The following is a 20,372-nucleotide window of genomic DNA, read 5'->3' as shown; positions in this document are numbered from 1 at the left end:
GGTGGAGAGCTGGAGAAGCGGGGACCTCGGCTGCTTTGCCGCTATCTGCACATTGCCATCTCGAGATTCGCCGTGTTGCTTTTGCAGCGCATTTTCAAGCTTTTGTGTATTATTGTTTGTCAACATGCCACCATTGCTGCGATCAATTGTCTGTGGGGTGAAGCCGATTAGGCAGCTTCCAGGTTTGCAGCGTGTCTCTTTTCAGCGACATCAGTCGACATCAAGTGGTATGTAGATATGCTTTAGGAAGGTACGACATGGCCAACTAATCACCATGTACTGTGCATACAGATAACGCACCTGCCACGGCTGCTCTCAGTCCAAGATGGCTCTCAGATGTCAAGCTGCGGATTGGGAAGTGCATTAGCTTTGGAATCAATCCAGCCCAAGTCGAGGAGGCCGGCTCGATATTGCAAGAGACGTCAGAAGATTGTGAGCATTCGACTTGAAACGTTTTTTTCTAGTGTTTGTGCGTGACGAAGGTGCTAACTTGCTCATGCTTACCAAGGGAGAGAACTCGTAGCCGGAAGCGAAGGCTTCCTCACTGGCAAGCAATGGCGTGGACTCTACCGGCAAGAGGTTGTTTGGGGAGAGATGGTCAGCTTCACCATCCGAGACTTCGGTAGACGACTGCTAATTTGGATGTTGGTTGCGCGCAGGATAGCATGGTAGGCCGACTCCAACGCGCTAGTAGTGAATGACTGCTGATCAACTCAAAGGGTATTTACTTGGTGGCCTCGCTGTATACAGGGAAAGTTTCTAATCGTTTCCAGGTCACGTGAACAATGTCATGTACAATCGATACGCAGAGTCTGCCCGGGTCAACTGGACACTGAACTTTGCGGCTGGTGACCCGCAGCATCGAGCTGAGTGGTTGGAGCTCATGACACCAAAGAGCATTGGCTTGATTCTGCGGAGCATCAAGACGGACTATAAATTTGTAAGTAGAGGCATTCTACTCTTTGCTTCTGTTTGTCTGTTTACTAATGCCGAGCACAGCCAATGACATGGCCAGACAGGTGTGTTTGCCGGCGTAACAAAGCAGTCCCGTATTGACACGTGCGCCACTAGGGTCACGGTACTCCACAAACTCCGCAACAAGCCTAGCCAAGGCAGTGACCATTTCATTCTCGATGTCATGATTCTGTCAGAGGCACATCGTCGGCCGGCAGCGCGTTGTATTGAAGACATTGTAGTTTACGACTACAAAACAGCCAGGAAGTCACCACTGCCACCTTTTATGATTGAAAGGTTCCAGGAAACATTCAATTTGCAGGAGCAGGCCAAGGCAAGAAACAGTGGTAGGGTCAGGGCGCTGTTGGATAGGGTAAGAGCGCTGGAGAAGGGTAGTTGGGACAGGCCAGATGCTAAGGAGGACTTTGGAAGTGCAAATGATGCATAAGCCTGCAACAGCCTATCACTGAGACTGGCCATAGCATGGACAGCGGGACTTGTGAGCGAGAAAAAACATAATACAAGGATGAGTGATAGTTTATGATTGCTTTGCTCAGAGGACGAGTATACATGGTGGTGTAGTGGTGAGCAGGATTGGTCGAGGGCGGCGTTGCATGCATATCACGTCATGTCGGCTGCAGTTTAGTCGATGCAATATGCGGGGTTTCTTGCAGGCAGCTCTGGATCATGCCATAGCAGCAGCGGAGAAGAGAGGCACTGAGGGTGGGTGGAAGGATGCAAGTTGGCGTGCAGGATAGGTGCAGTGGGCAGATATGCAGAGAGATGGTGGTATGATGGCGGCGCAGGGATCTGCACGTGATGGGCGACGGGAATTGCCTGTTGTGGGGATCTGCGCGCCCGTTGGACGCGTGATGGTCAAGCTTTCCCTTGTTTGCAACGCTGCCCCGCTGCCATTGGCGCAGTTGGGCTAAGCTTCTACGCCGGCACTGTGCAGATTGCGGAAAAGGCCATGGATGTGCGGACGGATGGCTTGCGCGCTATGCTCGCCTCAATCCAAGATACACACACATGGACGCAAATGCTCCGATGGCTTTGTTTGCAACAGCCGAACCGCGTGCCCGAGCCTCGTTGACGAGGGGCTAGATTTGGTGCCGTCTAGACAGCTGGCACGAGCACGGCCAGGCTAGGTACATGTGTATGTACTATGTACATGGCCTGGTGGCAACCGCCGCACCAAGTCTCTGCGCGCTCAAGACGAAGAGACGCGAGTAATAGACGGCGTCGCTGGCGGGGGGGTGCCCGCTGCAGAGACTTCATGGCATGCGGTCAAGAGAGGAAAGCGCGACATTTACTTGCCCGGAGCGGGCTGTGGCACAGGGGGGTCCCGGCGCCCGCAAATGAACCGCCATGCTAGAGAGGCCGGCGGAATCCCGCCCACGAATGCCATGGTGGTGATGATGCTGGGGACGGGCATGGGCACGACAGCAAGGAAGAGCATGGCCATGGAGCCGATGCAGACAATGGCAAGGCAGGGCCCGCCCGACGCGACGCAGACGCAGCCAAGGCCTCTGTGCGGGCAGTCTGGCTTGCATGTCTTGCGCACAGCAACCATCGTGGGTTGGTGGCCAGGATCGGCATCGTCAAGAGAAATCGGTGTCAGTTCGGCTGGGGTGGGTATCGACGGCGCCAGGCGTCTTCATGTGCCCAGGTGTACATTGTTCGTGTGTGCGGTGCATGTGCCGGCGTGGACATGTGCGTATGAGAGAGAGTAAGTGCGATTGAGGTGAAACCACGGTACGGCAGAGGGGGCAGGCCGGAGGAGCGAGGGCGGACGACAACGGCAAAGGCACTGGCACTGGCAATGCAGCGGCAATGCATGCCCTGGCCAGGGGGGCGCGGTGGCACCATCAAGGCACGCCGTGCTGGTTGACTGCTATGGCTTTTCTGCCTTTTTGCGCTTGACGTTTGCGCAGACAGCAGCGCGGCTTGGCACCAGGCGGAAAGCTGCGAGGAGCCACGCGCAGGGCACCTCACTCTCTCCTGCTCCCCCATTCATCCCTCGCAGCCCAGCACACGACGCCCTTGCCCCTTCGCCTCGCCGCCCCCCTCGCCCTCACAGCACCCACCCGAGCAGCGGCTCTCAGTCTTCCAGTCTGGCTCGTCCTGTGCAGCAGTCGAGTCTCGCCGGGGAGACGTTTGCCCGCTTGCACCCGCACCCGCACCGCCGTCTATGGTAGCAAAGTCGAAGAGGACCGCGGCGCACGACAAGCGACACGAGAATGGCCTTGCCGCCCCCGGCAGACGCATCGACAAGCAGAAGAGCAACCCGGCCCTCAGTGCCAACACCCCCAATGGGAAGACTACGGCACAGCCCAGGCCCCAGCCCGGCCATGTAGCAGACAGCAGCGACACGGCGCCAGCAAACACGCTCCTTCACCACGACGCCCCCACTGCCACCATGCCTGCCGCCGCCGCCGCCTCGTCGTCCTCTGCCTCGTCGGCCACCCCCTCCGCCTCCTCCGCCATCACCACTCCCGCTGCCCCCCACGCCCGCTCACACGACCGCACGCGCGCCGCTTCGGACGCCTCCAACGACAATTCCACAGATGCCTGCCGCCCCTACGATAATGCCACGGGCCCCTTTGACCCCATGCCATCGACCCTCCGCCGCGCAGACACCACAGGCTCCAAGCACGCTTCGCTGTCCATGACCACCATGCTCTCTGTCCCCGCCACCATTCTCACGTCCTGTCCGCTGCGGGACGTGCTCGCCATCCTCATCATCCTCCTCCAACTCCCCCCAACCGTCCTCACCGTCGTTCAGTTCCTCTTCGCTACCCTCACCTTTGTCCCGCCCCAGGCTGGCACCCCCCTCTCCGCCCTTTCTGCCTTTCCCTCCTTTACCGACATCTTCCAGGGCTCCGGCGGCACGCCCTCGCTCTTCACCACAATCATTGCCGACACCGTCATTCTTATGATATGGTTGTTGCTGTGGGTTCCTGCCCAGAACTTCTTCCTCGACCTGGCACAGGCCGTCATTGCCATCGCCCTGGGAGGAGCTGCAGCCGGAAAAAAGGGCACAACCAATAGCATTGTCATATGCTTTCTTATTATTTTCACCAGCCACGTCTTCAGATTTAGGCCTCTCCGGCAACACATTGTCCACTTTCTTTGGACAGGGCTCGCCCGGGGAGGCCTTGAATTTTTGACGAGCCCTCCGAGTACGCCTACCTCATTGGAAAGCTTCTCAACCCCCCATGGATGGCCTCGCAGCCTCCTGGGTATTCATATTCTAGCCCAAGGTGTCGTTCGCATCATCCGACGCTCTCTGTCTCGACGAGAACACACAACTCTACCTACTGGCAAGAAGACAGACCCCGAATCTGGTGTGCTTCAACGCTCCAACTCAATTAACCATGAACCAGCTGCCGATGTCCCCAATGCCTCGAGTACCGACGGCCGCCCCCCGGGGCCGTCGCCCGCCGTACACGCACACAAGGATAAAGCAAGTAGTGGTAGGAGGAAGAGAAAGCAAGCCACTCATGTTCGGAGCCAGCAGCCGTTTTGGGCTGCCCTTGCAAGTACAAAAGTTACTGTTTTAAAAGAAATGGAGAGTAGCCGGGCGGCAAACGATGCCGACGAGGCTAACGCAAAAGACGCAAATCACATTGGAAACGCTGTTTGGAGACCGGAAGACGATCGTGTTTGGATTTCAGAAGTCGGCTTTTCCGACATTTCATTTCGTGTTAGTTTAGCTGGTGGAGCTGGCATTCAGGAGCAGAATGAGGAAGATTCAAGCCTTGGATCCGGCATAGACAAGTCAAAGCCATTCTACATCCGTGTCAATGGCGCTGATTGGAGCTCTACCCGGATTCGGCAAAGCGAACCTGTCGGTTTTGAAGGTCAGGAGGGAACGGGCTATTGGGTAGGAGAGATTTTTGGGTTGACGGCACTGTCAAACTACTACTGCGAGTTTGTCCGGACCAACGACAACGAAGTCTTCTACTCAGCCAGCCTTATTACCTCGGCCAGCCCTGTCACCGAGCTCGGTAAGAATGACAGTTTGTGCTATATTTCTTTGCTAACGCGGCCAGCTTTAGCCTCTATTGCCTCCCCGCCAGCGCATCAGACCCTACGGCCTTCTTCGCCTACTACGACATTGAAGAACTCTATTGCGGCAGCCGACCAGCAGTTACAAGAGCAACGCAATCGCCTGAAGCGGAACAAAAAGGACCACAAGACTGCCATCACCAATATCAAGAAAGAGGTGGATACTCTCGGAAACCGCCTTGCCAACGCCGGTGGCAGTGATGAACGCCAACGCCAGCGTGTCCTCCAGTTCACCCAGAATATTCGCCAGGCCGATGATGCAGCTGCAGATTTCGCCCTTCAAGCAGAGAATCTGGGATGTATTCCCGAAGACGAGTCCAAGGAAGCCGCAGCCAAGAAAGCCGAATGGAAGAAGGAGCGTGACAACAAGAATGCGGTTGCGAGCGAGTTCGACAAGACCAAGGAAGAGATTGAGCGCCAGGTTCAAAGCGTCCAGAGTGACATCAACAACGCTTACCAGAAGAGAGAGCGTCTTCAGCAGCGTCAAACCAGGCTCAACGAGCAGCATGACCGTCTTGTCACCGCCAATGCTGAAGGGTTCACCGCCAAGCAACGAAGAGAGCAAGAACGTGCAGCTTTGCGAGCAACGCGCGCTGAAGTCGAGCATCAATATCGGAGCAACATCATCAACTACGAAAGGCGAACTGAAGAGCAAAATCTCTCGACTGCTCAAATCATGCAAACCGTGCAGCATTACGAAGAGCTCATGATTCAGCAAGCCCAACAACACATGTCTGTTCCGACCACACCTGATGGCAATCTCCCTGGCACGAGCATGTCTCCTCATAACAACGGTTTCGCCAGCTTCACGTTCCCATCGCTCAACTCACATATGAACAGCACACCTGGTTCCATGCGTGGTGGTCGCGGTCGCTCTTCGTCAATGCTTTCCAACGTATCTGGCTTCACTGACGCTTTCGATGAGCCCTCCTCTATGGCCCCCTATGTGCTTGGTAATCCTTTCAATACCCCTGGACCCGTCAATGGACGCAACCGCAGTCATGGAAGTGGCAGTTTGAGCTCGGGTACTTCGAGCCAAACTTCGAGCCAGCGGGATCCCATGAGTCCTGTCCAAAGTTCCAAGCCCATGATGGTTCGAAGCGCAACAAGTGGTAGCAATGGTTTCATGAGTCCGATTGGGACTGGTCGATGAAAAGCGCAAGAAAAAAAAAATAACGGGATCCGTTCTTTTACCGGATCCTCCTACGTAGCTCTCCAATGTGATTATATGTGTTCTTTTGGTTTATCCAAAATTCGTTTATACGATTCGTTGTCTTGCCTTGTGTTTTGTGTTTACTTGTAGTGATGTATCGCGCCTGCCTGATCCAACACACATTGTGTTTGATAGACGGATTCCAGATTATAATATTCTTGGTCAGAATGTTTTGTGCACACTTTACTACAGACAGGCTTTGACGACAACACTGTATCTTTCTTTATGCTCTTCTACCGCATCAAGCTAGCATGTGAGTGACGCTTCATCATATGTATAATTGACGCACGTGACAGTTGCTCTAATACATGAGACGTAAATCCAAAGCTCAACCACTTCATCCTTGTACACATGTATTTTCACTGGGGAAAGAATAGATGTAGAAATAGTATTTACTCTTCTTTTCTCTTGAATCGAAATACAACTAAAATGGCGATATTCTGGATCATGATGTACACTTTCATATGTCATCACGTTAGGTTGAATAGATAAGATCTGGTTTGGGGGGGGGGGGGGGGGGGGAGGGGTATGCTACGAGTGTGGTAACGATTTTTGACCTTTGTTCCTTCATGTACATGAGATTCCCATGACGAGATACATTGTAGTATACTAATCTGGTGCTTGACTCCTCCTCCTCCTCCTCCGCTTCGCATCACAATCACAAACAAAGTAACATGCATAAACAAGAATCAATTCAGTCTAATATTGCATATCTGTTGAAGAAACCGCAGACCCATACAACTATTACAAAAAACGGTAGCACCGTAAAAAAAAAAGAACACCGTTGAGCTTTTACTAGATTACCAGATATGTGCAAATCATGTGGCAGGCAGTAAAAGGACCTCTCCTCGCCCATCACGACGACTAAGGTCCCCCACACACCCAAGAAAAGAATCCCTCCTTTCCTCCCATTTCACGAGCAAACTCTACCAGGCCAAACAATCTTTTGCGCTTACCAAAAGTAGAGAAAGCGTGTTTTTTTAAAAGTACAAGGCCCCAAACATGAAAGAAAAAGAAGAAACAGGAAAATATACCGCTACGCCTTGTTCCCATATACACATGTATTTCCCCCTCACAAGACAAAACAGAGGCCCTGTACTCATTCTGTACCACTTTCTGATCTTGGCACTCAAAACAATCAATCCCATGTCACAAGCACATGCGCTTAGATACGGTGCTTCTCCGATTCTGCAAAACATTAGTCTCTGGTACCTCTCCGATTGAGATGAATCCACTCACCTAGTCGCGAGTACAGCATGTACAGCGCCATTTGATTGCACTCTTGTGTACCTGTAATGGTGACGAGACGCTCGTTGCTGTTGTCAGTAGGCTCGTTGATCTTGATGACACTGCCACTCAGCTGGCGGATTTCGTTGATCTTGGCACCTCCCTTTCCGATAATGGCACCAACCATGTCGTTGGGAATGAAAATCTGTTGCGTCAGAGGCTGTCCAGGGATGGAACCAACGGGCGCGTGAGGAGCGGCACCATGTGCAACAGGCGCCGCAGCCGGGTGAGCTCCATAGGGGGTGGGGGCAGCAGGTCCGCCATAGGGACCGCGGCTGGGCGAAGCAGCGCCATAGGGCATGTTAGGATGACCATATGGCGATTGCTGAGGAGGCTGGCCGTGCATGTGAGGAGCCCCGTATCCGCCGCCATGTGCTGGAGTACGCTGAGCAGGCTCTTGACGGCGGAAGTTCTGTGGGTGGGAGTACTGGCCTCCGGCAGGCTGGGGGACATATGGTTGAACAGACATGCCACCGGGAACAACGTTGGCAGCCATACCGCTGCGGGTTGCGTATTGGGAGGCTGCAGGGCCACCGAATCGCTCGGTCAGCTGCTCAACCAGAGTCTGAGCAACATAGTACACAGCAATGTGCACGGCGTCGGCAACACCGAGAACGATCAGCGAACGTTCGCCTGAGTTAGGAAGGAGTGTGTCGGACGCGTTCAACTTTGCATTGGAAGCCTCCTGGATTTCGCGGATACGAACGCCAGCCTTACCAATGATTGATCCGATAAGAATGTGGGGAATGAGCAGACGCATGGGGTACGCCTTGGATGTAGACGTCGAAGGGGTCTCGAGGTCCTCTTGGTTAAGAGTGCGTACAATGAGACCAAATGCCTTGGACACAGCATCGACTTGGCCGCTTACAGTAAGGATGCGTTCAACAGCACCTCGTGAATAGTCACTGACGGTGCACTTGGCGCCAGACAAACGTCGGATTTGGGTCACGTTCTCTCCGCCCTTACCAATAATGGTGGCGGCCTCGCTGGTGCCAATGCAAGCGCGTATATGCAGCCAGTTGGTCTCGTCGACCTGTTGGTTGGAATTTACAGGGCGTCCATTGGCACCAGATGTGGATTGGATGGGCTGGGTCTCAAGAATAGAGGGAGCATCAGGGACAACAGTGTCCGTCTGGATAGGCTCAGTACCATTCTCAACGGCGGGGGTTGCGACGGGTACCACCTTTGCCTGCTCTTCGCTGATGCCTTCAACAGCAACAGCCTCTGCTTTGACTGGCTGCGCAATGTCGATGGCGTCTGCGCTGGGGGCATCATCCTTGACCATTTTGTCGAGGGCAGGGCGCTTGGCATCGGGCTGGTCGTTGAGTCCGGCAGGCGACGAGGGCTCCTCGAGCGGACGCTTGGTCGAGGAAGCCGCGATGGTGGGTGATGCAGACATGGCTTCTATGTATGAGTTTCTGGGTCTTGAGTCTTCAACGGCTATAATACGCTCTTCACAGTCGACGAGCGCGCAAACGCGATGTTGAGATTGTTTCAATTGATCTCGATTATTTTTTGCGACTTATGTACAGCGGGGGCCGTGAAAGAAAGCGTGCTGTGAGGGCGGATTGGAGGGGACCGCGACAGCGCGGTGAAGGTGCGTGGAGGAGAGGTCGCCAGGAACGTGAACGGAGTTTTGGGGCGTGCAGAGGGTGCAGATGTCGGACAAGGGATGCCTCGACAGAGTGGGCAGTCGTAGGTGATGGTGTTGTGATGGAGCAGGAGAGTCGGGCAGGGTGAGTGGATGGATGTGATAGTGTGCTTCGCTCGGGGGCGATGGATGTGAGGTGAGGTCGAGAGATGAAGAAAGTGGCCCAAGTAAAGAAAGCTCGCCCGTCAAACCTTGTCGGCAGCGATCCGGTGTCTCAGATAAGGGAACGTCTGGTGTTGCGTGCCGTTCCTCCCGAGCAACAAGGCAATGGGTAGGAGAAGGGGGTTGATGAGCGCTGGTGATGGAGAAGGGGCTTGGGGCGATGGACGGGGTCAGCAAAGCGAATTGCGTGAGGCAGAAGGCGCCGGCGGAGCGAAAAGGAAGCTGTCGCGGGGAGGTTGGCGCTAAGTCTTGGCAGGTCACGTGCTGACGACTGCACTGTGCCAGCATACGCAAACACCAGGAGACACAGGCAACCTGCGAACGAGCTCTCCTTTCAAGCTTCAGCGTGCACTGCCCGGACGTCTACGAGCGAGTGGGGGTGAGGTTGCCGCGCGCCAGGTACGACGCGTCTGTTAGCGAAGCTGCGCGACCACCACACATGACACCAACCGCGCTGTAAAAGAGAATATGGCACAGGCACCAGACCAGGCTATCCAGCGGATACGAGAGTATGCTCAGGAGGCACGTAAGCTGCACGACGACGCTGTCGATTTCGACGCGTCTGACACGGAAGCTCGCCTGGCGCAGACGGTGAAGGAGCTACAGGCACGCGTACAGGAACAACAGGCAGCGCTGGACCAGGTAAGAAGAGACTGCAGCCACGGTCTCGTCGAGCATTGCTAAACGGACCACAGTTGCGGTCTCAATCCAATCTTGACCTGGACAGCATAGCCTATGCATCAGCGGATCCGCGTGAGAAGCTGCAACAACTGGTGGCAGTCAAGGATGCATATAAACGCTTGAAGCCGACTGCGACATATCTGCCTCCTCAAGGATCACTTCTGCCAGCGTTGTTAGCCGCCCGCAGCATCCAGCAGAACGTACAGGGAACCAAGGAAGCCATTGCCAGCACCCAGTCTCAACTTATTGCAAAAGAGACGGCTCTTCGTCGCGAAGAAGCTAATCTGCACGATGCAGACCGCCTCACGCAGGCAATGCAGGATCGTATCCAGCGATTACGCTCCCAGCACCAAGACCGCTCGCAAAAGACGCCTGCCCAGCTTGCACGTGAACTGATTGCTGCCAAACGCGCGCAGAAAGAGCATTCTGACGCGGAAATGCAGCGTCTAGGCGAAGCTATGAATGACTTCATCAATGACTACCTCTCTACCATGCTCGCAGCAGAAGAGCTCGGCGGGCCTGTCGTAGGCGACATGCTCGACGTAGACGACGACACACTAGCCGCGGGCTTCACCAGAAAAGGGCGGGCAAAATCTTCCAAAAAGCCTCCATCAGACAAGACTCGACAGCGCCGAATCGACCAAATCTGGGGGCCCACCAAGCCGGCTGCCGATCAAGATGATGATGACCACGAGGAAGAGCCACCACCCACCGAGGCGGAAGCAGCTGACGCGGAAATGCGGAAACTAATAGGCGATCTCTTTGCTACGCTCATGGGTCCGGGGGGAGGCAAAGCCTATGTTCAGCTCCAGAGAGATTCCGCGGCCTCCCGGTTCTTAGTCCGAGCAAAGATTGCCCAATTCCACCCCAAAGACGCAAACAAGTTACGTTTGATAGACTTTGGACGGGAACTAGACGATTGAAGGTGTTTTGGGAAGACAGAGAACCAGAAAAAAAAAGGGGGGGGGAAGAAGGTTAGAAAGCAATATTAACAATAACCACTCCAATGTTTACTACCCTTCCAATATACTGGGCAATGAAATCAAACCAACTCACCACCTCCCCCATTTTCCCTTTCTAAACCTAGCTGTGGCGGTGCAAAGCAACCTCCTTTTTCCTCCAAAGTCCATCTGCATTGCCAACCCGCGCCGGCGGCGTTCTCCCTCCCCCCATGTTCCTCTTTTCTTTTCTTTTTCGCTTCTCGCTCCCGCACTCAATACATTGGGACGGCTTGGGGGGGTCCCTCCTTCCTCTTTCTACGGCCCACATGCCTCTTCCGTACCAAAACAAAAACATACTCCCAAGCCTATAGTCTGGAAAAACACAAACCCCAACCCCAGTCCATGACGCTCCCGATTATGTCTCTCTCCCGTCCGAATCCAATTGTTCGGACCCCCGACACGTCGGTGGCCCCGGGACCTAAGCAAGGAACAAGGGAATAAAGTTCCCTCATTTGGCGCGCCCGCGCGCGCCCACGCCCGGCGTCGGCCAACAGGGTACAGAAGTAGTAACTAACTAATGTACCTTGTACACCTAGAATATGCATACGCATCTTTGCATCATGGGAGGGGTGGTACGGGCACTATGCTCTTTTGTGTTCTTTTTAGCCATAACTATATGCCGAAGGAATTAAGTATTTTAAACCAGGTCGCCTAATCAACTAAGCTTGACCAACGCGCGCGGCGCGCTCAGAGGAGAGAGTGATATAAGCATGTGTGTGTGGATCTTCCCGTCCTGGGGAGGGGGGGGGGGCTTTCCGTCGAAGAAGGGGAAAGAGGAGCAAAATCTGAATGAACAAATAGAAAAGTGTCATAGGACTGGGACGGGCCAGTGCTATCATTTTTTGTCGCCATAGACTAAGCATGAATACGCCTGTTTGCCTAAAAAAAGCCCTATTCCGGTCCTCATTGCGAGACGCAACTTTCCCCAGCCCTCGTATAAAAAAATGGATTAGTTATTCTGATTACTGATACTTTGAAGAGAGAGAGAGAGAAAAAGGTATAGTTTGTACATGTACTACATGTAAGCTAGACTTTAAGCGCCCGACACACAGAAACTCCAACATACTCCCTTGCACAAAACAAAGAGCATGGGTTCTTCAGATCCCGCATTTTGGGATAAATGGCCAAAAAGGTGCAAAAGGCACCAACCACACCTATCGGGGAAATTTATAAAAAAAAAACAGGGTGGAGGAGGGGGGAGGGGGGCGGCCAAGCAAAGCACAAGCAAATGCAAAGCGGACATGTTTGCCCATGGCGACTTTCTCTTAACAGATTTAACCTCATCTTGACTTACACATTGCTTACCTTAGTTACAATCCATGTAACTTGCTTCAAACTAATGCATCTCAAAGACCAACGTGGCTCCTGTACTTGAACATTGCTTAGGTACATAAAAGAAGAGGGGGGAGGGCGGCCGTATATTCCTTGAACTACTTACTACTATCAGCGCACACCCCCCCGCTCTTCCAATCGCCCAACCGGCAGTATTCCAGCCACATTGCATTGGCGGCTGATCGCATCTCCGGGAGCTGATTCGCTATGGGCGATGAAGCGAAATGAAGCCACGATTGCGCGCCGCCGCCGCCCGCTGCTGCTGCTGCTGCCCGCGGCATGGAATCCATTCCAAGGGGAATAATCTCCTTCGTGTTCTTTCATGTGCGTGTGTGTGTGTGTTAGCAGGCCTGCGCTGCTTTTACCCTTTTCTGAAAAATATTGTGATGCGGTAAAGACCGCCCTTCCCCCGATGTAAGCTTGATGGGCAGACATGGGGGCGTGTGCTTGAGATAGAGATACAAAGCGCGTGCGCGCGGGGGGATGGGGGGGCACTTATGTAAGTTGTGTACACACGGTATAGAAAAGAGAAAAATAGAAAGAGAGAGAGAGAGAGCATGTTCAAAAAGGGAAATAGAAAGCATGTGCGTGTGTGGTGTGAATCGTGTATACACATCTGTATCGTGGGAACGGAGATGCGTGCCGATCGCCAGGCTGATTACTTGCTTAACACACAGCGAACAGGTACCGGGCATCGGGAAGCGAGCCTTGTCGCTTTTGTGGGGAATTGGGAAAAAGAGCTGTGCTGGCAAACTGGGGGGTGCAAGCAAAGAAAAGCAAGATCGCCCGCTCATCGGGGAAGGGGGGGGGGGGGGGGAAGGATGCATGCTTGCGCTGTTTCCGGGCCTCTCTCTGCCTCTCTCTCTCTCTCCAATCTGAAACACTTCCTGCGGGTGATCAGAGTAAGGTTTGACCGCAGGTATGAAGTCATCATCGTAAGGATTTTTTAACCCCCCTCCCCAAAGCTGAAAAAGATTCTGCCCGTCGACGTGATCATATGCACACCTTCTGAATTTGCCGTAATTGGACACATATCCACCGCGTCCACGTGCGGGACCACCCCCCCCTCTCGGAGACAAGGGAGGGGGTCCTTCGCGGGAAAAAACAAACAAGGGAGGGGGAGAGGGGAAGCAGAAGCGCGCGAAGGGGAGTGGGGATTCGGGGCTGCTCCTCAGCTCGTCGCCTGTTTTTTTTCCTTGGGCTCGATTTTCTCTCTCTCCCGCTCACTCGGATTTGCGTCCGTGTGTTTTTTTCTCTCCCACAAGAACGGATATTCTCTCTGTTTGACCAAAAGAAGTAAAATGTCCAATTTTTTCCCTACCTGTCGCGTATACAAAAGTAAACTAAAGGGAAACGTCCTCCTCCCTCCCCCCGCCCCCCGAAGACACGGTACGCCGGTGGTAAAAATCAATATTCCCTCCAACCTACACTGGCGTTTTTGCCTTTTGTGAGCGAGCGAAGCGCGGGTATTGGCTTCTGGGATCGGTAGTCGTGCCGGCGCCTTGACTAGTAGGAAATAGATGCAACAATAGCCCCCCCTCCCCCTTCGAAGCGGTCTCCGTTTTCCTATATTTTACCCAGCTCATAGTAACACTGCTAAAGGTGTTACCTGACTCAATCGCGCCGGAGCCCGATCCACCAAGCGCGAGTAGCCTAATCTCCACGTAAACAAGACAAATCCAACCACCCCCATTCGCATGACTTTTTAGCTTCTGTGGAACAAGCCGTCATCTCAGCCGCCACAACTTACATGTGTCACCTCCAAAAAAATGCACTAAACTAATGGCTGATAAAGGCCGCGTTCCAATCTTGGAAGAGCGAGAGAGAGGGAAATGCAGTCCAATCGACGTTTGGGCACGAATAAAGTCTACAAATCTCACTAGTACGTAGTTGTTTTTGGACCGAGCCATAGCATGGGCAATCGTTCTGTTTGATCAACGGCCGCAGTCTGTTCAGTTAGCACAATGTACCAGTGCACACTACGATCTGCAAACTACGGCTGGCATGCTTTCATTACTACGGTACCGTAGTAGCGGGGTGCAACCAATCTAGAACTCGCAATGAGTTGATCCCTCGGTCATTCTACTGGGATTCTTCTGGTCCAAAGTGAGGCACCCACTCTAACATGCGATGTGATGAAGATCGTTTGCGAGGGGTACGTATTCGTGTGGCGGTGCGGCATCATCTTATCGTACCCTCGCCTCGGTACACCTACGTTATCCAAATGCCATATTTTTGAGTGGCAAAAGTCGTGCTAACGCCATGCGTCATTCGGGTGCGAGAGGCAATTCTGATCTCTGACTCAGAGCTTGTGACGACCTGCATATTACAAGCGTACCGCATAGAGATAGAGCAGTGTGGCACAGTCCAGCGCTCGCGAGCCGTTGTGGCAAAGGCGAAAGGGTCCAGCCACACTACCTCGCCACTTGCCAGACTCGCTAGATTACACAACGTGTCGATCTCTGACTAGACCACTGCCCGCCCATTGGCTCATGCATAACCTTATACACTTACATATGTGATGTAGAGTTTACTACAACGTTACCAAGCTGCTTTTTTTTAGACGGGAGCGTCGCCGACCAGCACACTGCGCCATTCTATTGGATTCTCGTGTATTCGCCATCGGCTCGACTAGCACCAGCTGGCTTTGCACACCTGACATATATACCGCCTCGGATTTCGCGTCCTGTTCTGTTTGCAGAGCCTGTAGCAAAAAAGAACAATGCTCAAGGAAATGGGCTCGAGTCCTCGTGCATCTACTAATGTTAAAGCATGGGGTTCCAGGAATGCCGAGCAACGGCTATTCGGATAGTCTGGTTCTAGGTGTGTACCTAGACCTTCATAGCCTATGCATCCCCATAGAATCGTTAAGCATGGGTGCCGTGTGCCGCGATCCGTGTGTATACCATCAGACCACCCGTGCATGAGTGCTCGCATAAACAACCATAAACTGCGAAGGTAAGGCTGTGGATTTGACGCAAACGACAATCGGTAGGATGCGCACATGTTTCAAGTGTACGATAAGTGAGGAGACGACTCGGCAACAACACCGCCTACCAGGTTCAATCGGCCCGTTCTTACTCGACACCTGTTCTGTAATTGCCAGCGCATCCTCCGCTCCCTGCTCCTTCGGTTTGTCTCCTCGGGCTCACGTGTGTCGTCGTCGTGATTCGTGAGCGGCTTGCTGCAGTATGACATCAAGTTTCGGGCGCGCCATCCTTAGGGCCGGAACGTGTTTTTGGCGGCATCGGCTACTCTACTCACACTACCCGCCAGCCCCCGCCTCAATTTCTTACTTTCAGGGGCCCCCACTTGAGCGTAGAAGGATGCGATATGCCTGTTTCCGATGGCCTTTTCCTCATGCATTTGCAAATATGATGCCTGTTATGAACGCCTTTGTTCCCCTTGAAGCTGATAATGCCAGAGCTGACGGTGCAAAGATGCGTTTCTTCTATCTCTCAGCCTAGCAAGCGCCCGTGGATAGCTTAATTTCCGGGGTTGGTGGTAGCGCGTCAAGGTTTAGAGAGTGCCAAGGCGTCGAGAGCATGCGAAGTGACATTTATGGATAAATCGTGATACGGAGACTTGCTCGGGTAGAAAATGCTTCGTGGAGTAAAAGAATGTCACTATGTCATAATGTTAGTGGAGTACGTGCGTGCGTAACATCCGGTCCAGCTTCGGTCGCACATCGCGCATTTTAAGACATGGGTGATTTGAAAATTTGACTGAAAAGGAAACAAAATCGGACATGTTGCGACAGTTCAAGGAGCGAAAAGACTTTGATTAGGCTTCCAGGGTAATCTGGGTATGTGCACTGTGGAAAACGAAGTAGCCCATGCTTGTTGTCTGTGTGAGAGAAAGCGAGAGAGAAAAGAAAAAAAATTACAACCCCCAACGCGCCCTCCTCGTCCTGCGTATGTGTATCTCGCCATGTGTTCGTAATAGATCGTCGATTTGCAATCTTAACCTCTGGGAAAATTGGAATGGTAATGGTATAATGGGTATCGTCGTCGCACCGAAAAGAAGAATAGAAAGGTATAGGACATAGGAAACAAAAGCAAACGCTCAACTCAAGCGCGTCATTTGGCCAAGGGCGCGACATGCCAAAATGGTCGAGTTGTGTGAAGCAATAGAAAAAAGCAAAAAGTCATGGCGACTCGCGTCATGCGATGCGAGATTCCAGGAGACGAACGGTACGGGTCATTACGGTCGGTCGGTTGCCGGAAAAAAACAGGGTATCAAGGTGAAAAAGGAACAGCGCCTTACTCAGTGATAGGCAAAGAAAGCCTTAGAAGAGAAGGCGTAGTTCGTAGCCAGTCGAATGGACGTTTTCGGTGACGCTGATATCTCCATCAACCTGAATGTCTGTAGGGCCGGCGTCCCACTCGCGCTTCATAGAATGCGCCGGAGGCGTGCCGATTTCGTGAAATTCAGCCGCCATGTCCTGTTGCTCCGGTATCTTGCTGACTGCATCATCGTCCATTAAGATTTGTAGTCCTTTCTGGTTAACGCGGATGGTCCGTGTCACCTTGCTAGGCTCAATCTTGAGCTTCATTGCGATGCCAGTGACAAGCTCCTTGACAGTGCGATCCATAAGGTATACCGCTCGGAAATAGTTGTCTTCTGGCTGGCGACCGGCAAGCCGGGGCTGCACGAAAAAGCACGCAACGGGCTTGAGCAAGGGCTCCGGTGGTGGCTGGTACGTCTGGTCAACGCCAAGAGCCTCGATCCATCCAGAAAGCGCGTGATCATCAGAATACGGTCGTTGGACTTTGGTTGGGACATCTGCGCCTCCGTGCATATTGACCATGCCCTTGAGATCACCAGTAGCGGTTTGCGGAAGATTTCGCCACTCGTTTGAAGACATGCGCGAGGGCGGTTGGAAGGGCTGCGGGCGTTGGAAAGAAGAGGCGCGACGTTTCTCCGACTGGAGAGATTGTGAGCTGGGCGTTGGGGATACCACGGACGAAGTCGATGTCTGTGGATCGTGTCCATCCCACATTTGTGCATCCACGTTGGTGTCCAGCTTGGAGAGATCGTGCGACGATGCGCCCAAGACAACTGGATGCAGATCTGGGTCGTCCTGTGCTTCTCCTTTGAGGTAGAGAACACTGACAGGTCTGGTCGAGCTGAACATGTCCTGCAAAGACGCCAGTTTGATGTGAAGATCTTCTTCAGCTGGCGCGCGAGCTCCTTGGTTGTCGCTTGTCGAAGACATGGACCAAGTCCGCTTGTGCTTGGGCACCTTGCCGGGTCTTTGGCTCATGGTGCCTTTGGAAATTGAGCCACTGCGCTTCCGCTTGCCAAAGTCTTTCATGCCAGACTCAACTTGGGCAATTTGCTGCTTGAGCTTGTCGATCGTCTTCTTGACGTGCGCAACATCGTTGGACAGTTTCCGCTCGGCGCCGTGGTCTCGGAAGAGCTTGACCTTGCAGTAGCAGAGCTCGGCTTCTGATCTCTGGGGCGATGATGCAGCAGTCTCGGTGACCAGCTCTGTCTTTGCGCAAAGTCGAACCGGGATGCCCTTGACACCTTTGGAATGGCTAAAGTCGGTAGAAAGGAAGTTGAAGCGCACAGCCAAGGAACACTCGGGCGAAGCATTGGGAACGGGCGTCCATGTGACCACGAAGCCGTCAAACGAGGATGATTCCAGTTCTACCCTGGGCCGGCCTTGGACTTCGCCGCCGCCAACTTGGCTCGGGTCGACGAATTCAACGGCTTGCAGGCGTCCACCGCGCTGATGGGCTTCGTTTGTGCCTCGGCCTTCTTTCCATAGTTGCCAGCAAGAGGCGGGTCGCTGGCGCTGCTGCTCGTCCTCGAATGAAATGCGAATAAAAGTCCTGTACTTGAGAGATGGCGAAGGGGCCTGGAGTGGAGCCGTGTCGACCAAGGAGATGGAGTAAGCTTGTCCCTTGTTTAGATACGTCACCGGGACCTCGTCTGGCTGCTTGACCATAGCTGTTGGCGCATTCAGAGTGACGTGGTATCGGAAGCTATGCCCATTAGTAGGTATTCCGCAAATGACACGTGTTTTGCAAACTCACTTTTGATTGGGTGGTGGGGGTGCAGGTGCGACTGCAGATGCTATGCTGTCGTATGAATGGGGTGCGAAGCCTATGAGAGGCGATTGCTCTTGCATCTCGACTTCTGGCACCATGTTGTCCATGGGCGAGTTCTCATGGGTTTGCTGCACCATGGGGCGCTGGTCAAAGGCCGAGGGCTGGTGGGTGAATTGATGGGGCGCAAACGACTGCGGATGCTGCATGCCAAAGGGATTGGCATTTTGAAAGTGGTGAGAGCCGAGCGCATGGTGGTTGAAGCCATGCAGATGCGCAGTAGGTGCGATCTGGCCGGCGTGAACTCCGCCTTCCGAGGTGGGCAGCGACAGTGGGGTGCCTAAGCCAAAGCTGAAGCCAGGCGTGTGCAGGTCGCCGGCCTGGCTGTGGTAGAGCGTGTTGGTGCCACCCGGAGTCGGGGTGTAGTAGCCAGGCGGCTGGTTGGCAAACGAGGTAAAGGCAAAGCTGTTTGGGTCGAGCAGCGAGGGCGTAAATCGCCAGGGCTCATTGTTGCCGCGCGGAGTGGGGTCCTGGTCCTTGATGTCCTCATGGCTGTCGGGCTGGCTGTTGAGGGGATGGAAAGTTAGCAGGCGGGTGTGCATGACTTGGTTGACATTGACAGGTCGGTGGTTGCGCGCAGATGCGTCCCGACCGATCGGAAATGCCATGTCGGGGAAGACGTACCGGGAGGGGTTTGCAATGTCCAAGACATCGGCGAGCGAGTGGCCTGGCGGCGCGGCGAGAGAATGCGAGCGCTGCTGGATGTGGGGGAAGTTTGCCTTGAAGTCCTCTAGCAGTTTCCCATCGGGCTTCTGGCTGTTCAGTCTGGGGGCGGGCAGTCAGCAGGCGGGTTGTTTTCGAGGTGCAGAGGCAGCGCTCGAACGCGACGCGCGCAAATCACATGCGAGCTTGGGCATGGCGGCGGGCGTGACGTACCGATTTCGAAACATGGCATCGGGCTTTCACTCGGGCGATTAGCAAGATGGAGATTCGGGGAGCATCTGGTTGACGGGCAGTGTTTGTGTTGGCGCGAGATGGGGATGGATGAGGCGGGGAGGGCGAGGGAGGGAGAAGGCGAGGGAGGCGAGGGAGCGAGGGAGGGAAGCAGCAGCAGCGTGGGAAGCGGATCTTGGGTTGATGAAACAGAGAGCAGCTGCCACGAGAAAGGCGAGCCTGGGAGAGTCAAGCCACAGGCCGTCGTCCAGGGCCGGTGGCCAGACGTCTTTTTAGCTAGCGACCTGCGCATCCACCATGGCCTTGACGGAATTGCTCGAGGGCCGCGCGTGGGCAAGGGTGGAGCATCGGGTCTAGGCACGCACACGTACAGGAAGTACACAGCTGCACATGCACACATCCACACATTCACATGGTCCCTGCGGGCCTGTTCCAACTCTGCCCTAGCTGGCCGCGGCGGCTGCTGCTGCTGCTCCACTGCTGTGTGCGGCGCGACATGGGCCCAGCCGACAGACGCTGCTCCCATGCTCGTCCCCAGCACACGCACACGCACAGGCACACAAGCGCAGCGCCGGCCGCCTGCACAGCCACGGCCCTACGGCAGACGCGAGCCGCCCTCCAGTCGTGCTGTACCGCATCCGGCCCCGATTTGCGCTGCAGCTGTCGCCATCCCGCACAAGGGCCGCCGGGCGTGCTGCTTGCCTCTGACCGACGCCATGGTACACCTCCTGTCTGTAGTAGTAGTCGTGGTCGGGGTCGGATACTACTCCTCCATGCTACTTGCGACTTGCTACATATGCCCCCCCCCCAGGCCAGCCAACATCCAGCCCGCCGCGCACGGGGCCCCCATGGTGGCTTCACCAAGCCCTTCCGTGTGCATTGCCGTAATTTACTCGTCCAGAAGCCCTCCGCTCGCGCGCTATGCCGTCTTGGTCGCCAGGCAATCGCATGGCGCCTACCGTGTGCGCTGGCTCCTCAATGCGAAATGACATATGCCGGCCAGGGCCCCG

At 54.3% G+C, this 20,372-nt stretch overlaps 5 protein-coding genes across 5 annotated transcripts; 3 read left to right on the top strand and 2 right to left on the bottom strand.

Annotated features, from left to right (window-relative positions):
- Positions 1-85: 85 nt before the first annotated feature.
- Positions 86-1,501, top strand: PSV08DRAFT_277308 (thioesterase-like superfamily-domain-containing protein). Its single transcript, XM_066092537.1, has 7 exons — positions 86-227; positions 292-432; positions 509-597; positions 660-668; positions 773-940; positions 1,000-1,019; positions 1,072-1,501. The coding sequence occupies exons 1-7, from the start codon at positions 125-127 to the stop codon at positions 1,400-1,402; spliced, it is 861 nt and encodes a 286-aa protein (XP_065949626.1). The 5' UTR covers positions 86-124; the 3' UTR covers positions 1,403-1,501.
- A 1,644-nt stretch (positions 1,502-3,145) lies between these two features.
- PSV08DRAFT_197576 (uncharacterized protein) lies at positions 3,146-6,287 on the top strand (the record flags this gene model as incomplete). The annotated part of the gene is made up of 2 exons (XM_014222143.2): positions 3,146-4,964; positions 5,010-6,287. 2 exons carry the CDS (start codon positions 3,146-3,148, stop codon positions 6,176-6,178), a joined length of 2,988 nt encoding a protein of 995 aa, XP_014077618.1. The 3' UTR covers positions 6,179-6,287.
- Positions 6,288-7,000: 713 nt separating this feature from the next.
- PSV08DRAFT_218310 (uncharacterized protein) lies at positions 7,001-9,167 on the bottom strand. The gene is made up of 2 exons (XM_014222142.2): positions 7,478-9,167; positions 7,001-7,426 (listed from the first exon to the last, which is right to left on the bottom strand). The coding sequence occupies exons 1-2, from the start codon at positions 8,922-8,924 to the stop codon at positions 7,404-7,406; spliced, it is 1,470 nt and encodes a 489-aa protein (XP_014077617.1). The 5' UTR covers positions 8,925-9,167; the 3' UTR covers positions 7,001-7,403.
- A 639-nt stretch (positions 9,168-9,806) lies between these two features.
- Positions 9,807-10,969, top strand: PSV08DRAFT_197569 (uncharacterized protein; the record flags this gene model as incomplete). Its single annotated transcript, XM_066092010.1, has 2 exons — positions 9,807-9,980; positions 10,034-10,969. The coding sequence occupies 2 exons, from the start codon at positions 9,807-9,809 to the stop codon at positions 10,940-10,942; spliced, it is 1,083 nt and encodes a 360-aa protein (XP_065949625.1). The 3' UTR covers positions 10,943-10,969.
- Positions 10,970-16,547: 5,578 nt separating this feature from the next.
- On the bottom strand, positions 16,548-19,358 carry PSV08DRAFT_386550 (CP2 transcription factor-domain-containing protein; the record flags this gene model as incomplete). Its single annotated transcript, XM_066093463.1, has 3 exons — positions 16,548-18,345; positions 18,397-19,233; positions 19,345-19,358. 3 exons carry the CDS (start codon positions 19,356-19,358, stop codon positions 16,641-16,643), a joined length of 2,556 nt encoding a protein of 851 aa, XP_065949624.1. The 3' UTR covers positions 16,548-16,640.
- Positions 19,359-20,372: the final 1,014 nt, after the last annotated feature.

Source organism: Bipolaris maydis, assembly GCF_028858645.1.
Source record: "Bipolaris maydis strain C4 unplaced genomic scaffold PSV08scaffold_3, whole genome shotgun sequence".
Lineage (NCBI taxonomy): Eukaryota > Fungi > Ascomycota > Dothideomycetes > Pleosporales > Pleosporaceae > Bipolaris > Bipolaris maydis.
Note: the sequence above shows the minus strand (reverse complement) of the source record. Positions and strands in the feature narration are given on the sequence as shown.

Excerpts from the sequence above, each read along its gene's own strand:
- PSV08DRAFT_277308 (XM_066092537.1), top strand. The coding sequence starts at position 125 with ATGCCACCATTGCTGCGATCAATTGTCTGTGGGGTGAAGCCGATTAGG. Across the intron at positions 433-508 it reads GCAAGAGACGTCAGAAGATT|GGAGAGAACTCGTAGCCGGA; the intron begins GTGAGCATTCGA and ends ATGCTTACCAAG. Across the intron at positions 941-999 it reads TCAAGACGGACTATAAATTT|CCAATGACATGGCCAGACAG; the intron begins GTAAGTAGAGGC and ends TGCCGAGCACAG.
- PSV08DRAFT_218310 (XM_014222142.2), bottom strand. The coding sequence starts at position 8,924 with ATGTCTGCATCACCCACCATCGCGGCTTCCTCGACCAAGCGTCCGCTC. Across the intron at positions 7,427-7,477 it reads CATGCTGTACTCGCGACTAG|AATCGGAGAAGCACCGTATC; the intron begins GTGAGTGGATTC and ends AATGTTTTGCAG.